At 45.8% G+C, this 7283-nt stretch overlaps 1 protein-coding gene across 1 annotated transcript; it reads right to left on the bottom strand.

Annotated features, from left to right (window-relative positions):
- Nucleotides 1–469: 469 nt before the first annotated feature.
- LOC148019192 (uncharacterized) lies at nucleotides 470–7283 on the bottom strand. The gene is made up of 4 exons (XM_087701517.1): nucleotides 5392–7283; nucleotides 955–2000; nucleotides 757–858; nucleotides 470–664 (listed from the first exon to the last, which is right to left on the bottom strand). The coding sequence occupies exons 2-4, from the start codon at nucleotides 1372–1374 to the stop codon at nucleotides 608–610; spliced, it is 579 nt and encodes a 192-aa protein (XP_087557643.1). The 5' UTR covers nucleotides 1375–2000; nucleotides 5392–7283; the 3' UTR covers nucleotides 470–607.

Here is a 7283-nt window from a genome sequence, read left to right as displayed (position 1 = left end):
GCTTCAGTTACCCCCGACTGCCTGCCTGACCCTAACCAAGGGGGTTGTTGACCACGCCGGGAACGTGGACCGAACCCGCCACGAGAGGTCTCTCCGTTGAGTGCTACACTACAAGATATAGACCTTATAGCGACGTTTAAAGCGACGAAAATACAAACAACAAAATTTGCCCCCGTCGTCGCAAAAAGCGTCGTTATTGACGACGCCATAGAATCGTCGCTATATGCGTCGCATTTGCGATGCATATAGCGATGCATATAGCGACGGTTACAGACAATTTGCGACGCTGATAGCGACGGCAATAGCGACGCATGCAGTAAATTTGCGACGCAAATAGCAACGGTAACAGAGAAAAAAAAATTTGTGAGCACTATGTGTTGTATGAGAGCCATACAAAATAGTTTCTGCACTGCTTCATACAAAGCGTTTGTAAAAAAAAAGAATGTATACTGAAATCATAAAACTGATGGATGAAATAAATACATGATATCGCATAAAATGCGATTGGTACAATCATAAAACAATATCACTAATACATAGAAAATGTCTACATAGATCGGGTGACTAAAAACTAAAGGTATGTGAGCTCTAAGGATCCAAGGGCGAACTACAAATCGTCGTCCCCCGAAAGCTCTTCCCGCTGTAAAGGAGCATCAAACGGATTCTGCAGAAAAAGAAACAACATATCAATCCACCATACAATAATGCATTCAAATATCTCATGGTAACTACGGACAAGAAAGATGAGTGACTTACTGGGCCGCCGCGTCTATACAATCGGTCGATCAATGATCTGAGACCGTGCCTCTCTGCATATCGAGTCTCAAGGCCTTGCGGATAGCGATTTGTAATGGAGTGCTGCAAAGAAAACAAAATCCTAACTGTTAGAAACATGATTGTCCGTACAAAGAATATCTCAAAAAAACAAATAAGAAAAACAAAAGAGAATCTTACAAAGTCCTCCAAATATGTCCTGTGGCCGCCACTCCCAAGATGATGTACCGATCCGGCCTCGATTCGTGCCCTCGCCGCCTCCCGCTGCTGACTCCAACGTCCTGGCGAATTTGTAGCCTCCTCCCTCAGTCGGTGCCAGTCGTCTGCATCTAACCACTCGGGCTTTGGAGCCCCACTCTTGATTGCCTTGCGTGCGTCGGATCGTCTATGTGACATGTATGCACACATACAATCCATCATCCAGCCCGTAGAGAATCTATCCACTGCGGCTGGCACCGGGAACTCCTCATGCAAGGATGCTACTATGTACTCCTTGCTCCCCTCCGGTATGTTCCTCCAATGATCCAGGACGTTGTGCCGAAAAACTTGTTGGCACAACTCCCTCATGCGAGCCATCACCCTCCTCCCCTCATCATTCATGATGATGGCTCCTGACCTGCCATCCACTAGGTATCCATAATCCCTAGGAGTGTGCCGTGTATGGGCCCTCTCCCATCTCCGTCCACGCTCCTGGGCATATCCAGGAGATCCCTGAACATCCGGTGTACCGACGGGGGTACCCTCTCCCGGAGTGCCACATAAAGGGGTGCCGCCAGAGGGTGTGCCACCAAAAGAAGTGCCACCAGAAGGGGTGCCACCAAAAGGAGTGCCACCAAAAGGCGTGACATCTGCCGACGGCTGCGCAAAAGCCGGAGTAACTGGAGTGGACGTCCCCACAGGTGTGACAAATCCTGGCGGTGACCGAGCTCCAGCTGAACGACGAGACGGAGACACCGCGTCCGTGTCTCCACAGCAGCACCCCCCTGATCCTCCTGCAGTCGCAGTCCCTCCCTCTGGCCCAAGTCGCGAGCGTCGAGATCGTCTACTCGAAGCTGAAGCATCTGATCGCGCCGAAGCTGATCTAGCAGAGCGTCCTTACGAAGAACGAGACAGCTCCTGATCTGCTATCTCTCTGAATCTCGCGAGCTGATCTGGAGACATACGTGCCATCATCTCCTGAAACTCCTCATCGCTCATCCCTCGACTCATCCTGAAAATGTCGATACCTGCACAGATAAAAAATAATGTTAGAATAATCAATTTAAACTATACAAAGCACATTAATAAAATCATTTTTGAAAAATCCCTCTTAAAATGCATATCTTATCTACCTTTATGGAAGATCTAAACAACGAATTGAGTAATACAATTCTCCAAGAATGAAGTATTCTATGGTCCCATGTTAATCTCCTGACACAACTCTGCATACACTGGAAGGTCGATAGACATGTCACCACAAAACAACGAGTCTCTCTCGTTCTCAAAAAATTCTACGACTTCTGTATTTCCATCATTGTTAGCCGATGCAGGCTCCAAGCTTGCGGTGGCCTCCACCCCTTGTAATTTCGATCCCTCTATTTGCATATTTTCTTCATCTATGCCTGGAACATCGCTTTGATCGTATACTCTCGCACCTCGAGGAGTTGAAGGTATAACATACCACCATCGAGGTTGTCGAGGATTTGGATAGAAGATTACCTGTTCAAAAACACTTACAAACCATCTTCAAACCATTGTGACATAAACCATGTCGTATTACAATTAGCAAGCAAATGCCTAGTTACAAAATCTTAAGCTCATTGACTAATGGACGAAGATACACGTCCATATTTTTTACTTTGTAGCGGCCCGGGACGAGCAAGCTAAGGATGAGATGTCCTTTCTTCGTAGAAAGCCATGGAGGAATGTTGTAGTTGACAAGCACTATAGGCCACACACTGTAAGAAGTCGAGCGCAGACTGAATGGGTTCACACCATCCATGGCGAGACCGAGCCGAAGATTCCTTGGCTCTCGCGCAAAGCCTGGGAAGGTAGAGTCAATGTGGCTCCATGCGCGCGAATCTGCTGATATTCGTTGAACTCCATCTGTGGACCTATTCTGCACATGCCACGTTGTCAAGCTTGCCATGGCAGACGTGCGAAACATGTGGTTTATGCGGGGGATGAGCGGAAAGTGTCTGAGGACTTTTTGAGGGATGGTTTGCCCTTGCAAGTCCTGTTGATACCTGTGAGCACCACACTTTGGACATGTCTCCATAGTCTCGTATTCATCTTGAAACAGTATGCAGTCGTTGATACATGCATGGATGTTATTGTAGTCCATGCCAAGCTTCCGTAAAACATGTCATGCATCATTGAAGTTTGTGTGGATATGAGACTATGTCATGCATGGATGTTATTGAAGTCTGTGTGCAAGGTACCTGAATAACTCAGTCACACTCGTATCGCTCCAACCGTATTTTGCTTGCACACTTAAGAGTGCAAGCAATGTCTTCAACCGAGATACTCGGCACCCATCATATAATGGTATGGATGCTTCCTCTCTGAGCGGGTCAGATGTCTCAACATCCATGGGAATCAATGCATCGATCATTGCCTCCATCTCAGGCTCCAAGATTGTAGGCAAGTCGGGAAGGTTGTCTGTCTCCTCTGGCATTGACGGTATAGATGGGCCTTGCGAGTGGTCGATTGGCTCCTGCAATCCATCCATCGCACGTCCACGAACTCTTCTAATTGGCCGCAAAGGGTGCACTCCCCCTTGGGTCGAGACATCACCCCCCTGGATACAAAATTTCCCAACAAGACCCAATCTTATTGTGTATGGTTTTCAATTAGCTTGAGAGTACAATGCATGAAAAATGCTGACTTCAAATTACCGTTTGCTGAAAGTCTGCAATCGCCTGATCAATGATCTCAGATTGAAACTCGCCAAATCGTCGTACGTGTTCTATAGACAATCGGCGTTTTCGTCTAATTGCCAACTTGCATTGAGAGCAAGGACATGGGACACACTGATTAAGATACGACTCGCGGTCTTGAACAATAGGACCTTCTTCGTTTGCCATCTTATCTACATTACAGCAAACAAGGCTTAAATGGATAGCTTTATGGAGATGTACGTCAAGTTGCAAGTTGACCATAAACCTTGCATTGTATATAGTAGTCGAGAGATTTTCCGATGTTATATCTCGGCCTTGTATCATGCTCAACGATTTGTTTGTCCCGGTAGATAATTTTTTGTTATATCTCGGCTTTGAGTATAAGTAATCCATTTTAAAATTAATGTGCGCCATCTATGAAATTTTATAACTATAGTAATAAAATTTATTTCAATCAATTCTACTCATAGTCATAAGACCTGAGAGAAATTATCCTATACTCAATTTAAGGGTTTCTTTTTCTATAACAATAATTTTGGGTTCATTTTGATGAAGTACGTGGCCGTATGCAAAGCACATTGCATACCATTATCAATACGTATATTATCTTAAATTTTCTTCCCTTCCCTCTCCCTCTCTTTCTCTCCCTCTCCCTCTCTTTCTCTCCCTCTCCCTCTCTTCCTCTCTTTCTCTCACCCTCACCCTCTCCCTCTCCCTCTCGTTCTCTTTCTCTCCCTCTCTCATTTCCTCCCTCCCCCTCCCTCTCCCTCTCCCTCCCTCTTTCTCCCTCTCCCTCCCTCATTTCCTTCCCCTCCCCCTCCCTCTCCCTCTTCCTCTCCCTCTCCCTCTCTTTCTCTTTTTTTCCCTCTCCCTCTCTATCTCTCTTTCTCTCTCATTTCCTAAACAAGCAAAAAATAAAGTGATTTAAACATCCTCCAAGCAAAAGGGAGAGGGAGAGATACAATGCACTCTCCCTCTCTTTCTCTTTCTATCCCTCTCTCATTTCCTTTCCCTTCCTCTCCCTCTCACTCTCTTTCTCTCTCATTTCCTCTCCTAAACAAGTAAAAAATAAAGTGATTCAAACATTAAACAAGCAAAAGGGAGAGGGAGGGAGAGAGAGAATGCACTCTCCCTCCTTCTCCCTCTCTTTCTCTTTCTCTCCCTCTCCTATTTCCTCCCCCTCCCTCTCCCTCTCCCTCTATTTCTCTTTCTCTTTCTTTCCCTCTCCCTCTCCCTCTCCCTCTCCCTCTCTCTTACTCTCTCGTTTCCTCTCCTAAACAAGCAAAGAAGAAAGTAATTTAAACATTAAACAAGCAAAAGGGAGAGAGAGAATGCACTCTCCCTCTCTTTCTCTCCCTCTCCCTCTCTTTCTCTCCCTCCTTCTCCCTCTCTTTCTCTTTCTCTCCCTCTCCTATTTCCTCCCCCTCCCTCTCCCTCTCCCTCTATTTCTCTTTCTCTTTCTTTTCCTCTCCCTCTCCCTCTCCCTCTCCCTCTCCCTCTCCCTCTCTCTTACTCTCTCGTTTCCTCTCCTAAACAAGCAAAGAAGAAAGTAATTTAAACATTAAACAAGCAAAAGGGAGAGAGAGAATGCACTCTCCCTCTCTTTCTCTCCCTCTCCCTCTCTTTCTCTCCCTCTCTCTCCCTCTCCCTCTCCTTCTCTTTCATTTCCTCTCCTAAACAAACAAAAGAGAACGATTTAAACCTTCAACAAGTAAAAGAAAGAGAGAGGGAGACTCACCAATGAGATATGGCGAGCGTGGGCGGCTTCTCTTTGCAACGAGGGCTCCTCCTCTCCTTCACGAACAACGACGGTGGCGGTGGCGGCGGCGGCGGCGGCAAGTCTCTTCCTCCTCTTCTCCCACAAAGCCTTGGCTCTCTCCCTCGCTCTCTCCCTCGCTCTCGCTCTCAAAAGGCGAAGAAAACAAAATGAAAACGGCGCTCTGGTTTCGGCCGCACTTTTTTTCCCTGCGGCGTCGCAATAGGCGTCGCTATATGCGTCGCTATTTGCGTCGCAAATGCGACGCAAATAGCGACGCATATAGCGACATATAGCGACGCCAATTGCGACGCATATAGCGACGCCTATAGCAACGCCGACATCCGCCGTCGCTAATCGGCATCGCTATTGCCCCATTCCCTTGTAGTGCTACTTGGAGCACGAGGATGCTTGGGTGCCAGGGGGGGCTCTGGCCGTAAATCCCTCACCTTCCGAGTCCTGCACAAGAGGCTAACGTGACTCGGGATTGAATCTCAAGGCCCAGCATACTAGTTTTCGGCAGAAACTTGGAATAGTGATCCCTGTGGATTGCTATATAGCCTTTGGGCGGATTGTGGTTAAGCCTACGGGAAAAACTCTTTGTATTTCAAAGTTAAATATGATGACCTGTTAATAAAGAACTTGTCTGATATTGTTTTTCTATGTCAAGTGATAAGATTACGTGAAGGAACCAGTGCTTAACGGGTTAATTAAAGAAGCAAGTTGTTACATGTCCAACTAATGTGTTAGATAATTACATAACTAAAACAACTTGAGGAAAGTGCGGAGGATGGGCCATGGGTCCGTCCTACGGTTGGGTGGTCCCGGTTGGCCAGGAACTTTTCTCAAATCACGAGTAACAGCGGAATGATCGTCAAAGGACACGAACAACAAAAGCGTTGACCTAGAGTATGTCTTAACCCGATTTACAATGTTTTAGGGGAACGGAATGGGACTATGCCTTATGGCAGAGAGGTTGAGCTTTGCATCCCTCTCGTTTCCCATTCTCCTTGAACCAAGTGCAACGTGAATCCGCTTTGGACTTGGCGTTTTTGCGTAAAGTAGTTCGCTTGGGTCCGACGCTAGTTACTGTTAGGAAATGAACAATCAGGAAAACCCTAATTCAGATCAATCCTAAGTGGGAACGACCGGAATACTTCCGCTACGTGGCAGACGCGGAAAGCCCTAGATCGCAAATCCCGTAACATTCCATGGGAGTGCCGGGCGAAGCTTTCTAGACATCCTTTCCGATGGACTGCTAAGACGTGTCCTGGATGATACTAGTGGACACGTTACAGAATGGTTTAGTGCTAGAAGGCTCCAGATAGACATGGTAAGGGTGGTAACTCAATTTTGGATTTGTTATTTTTTGAAGCAATTACATATATGAGACTAAAATAAAAAATAGTTATTTTCAAATGGATTGCTTAGTGTCTGTAACTTAAGGGCATGTCAATGAAACCTATGCAACCAATAATTAAGAAAGTTATTTTTATATGTCATCACATGCATGGTAGCATGCATGTTTAAAATACTAAAATATGCCTCAATGCCATGGGAACTAGATGGAAACATTTCTTATAGAATCATTCTATGGTCTAGGTGGATTGGTTAGCTATGTGGCTTTCTCCAAGTTTAGAATAAAGATTGACAAGCCAGACCTTCTTATGAGTTAGTCCTAAAACTAGTACACACTATTTTAGAGGGAGGGTGTGAGGTTAGGATTTATTTCTAACCAGTTGATTTATTTATGTAGCTGAAGACTGCTAGGTATTCACTTTTGTCGGTTTAATTGTATTATTTTACTAACGATTGTGAATGCTTCAGTTGATGTGTAGAGATAGCAGCAGTGGCGGAGGAAAGCATTGGAGGAT

This window comes from Lygodium microphyllum, chromosome 20 (assembly GCF_053477565.2).
Source record: "Lygodium microphyllum isolate KBCC chromosome 20, Lygodium_microphyllum_v1.1.10, whole genome shotgun sequence".
Classification (NCBI taxonomy): Eukaryota; Viridiplantae; Streptophyta; class Polypodiopsida; order Schizaeales; family Lygodiaceae; genus Lygodium; species Lygodium microphyllum.
The sequence above is the reverse complement of the archived record's forward strand: the minus strand, read 5'-3'. Positions and strand labels throughout refer to the sequence as shown.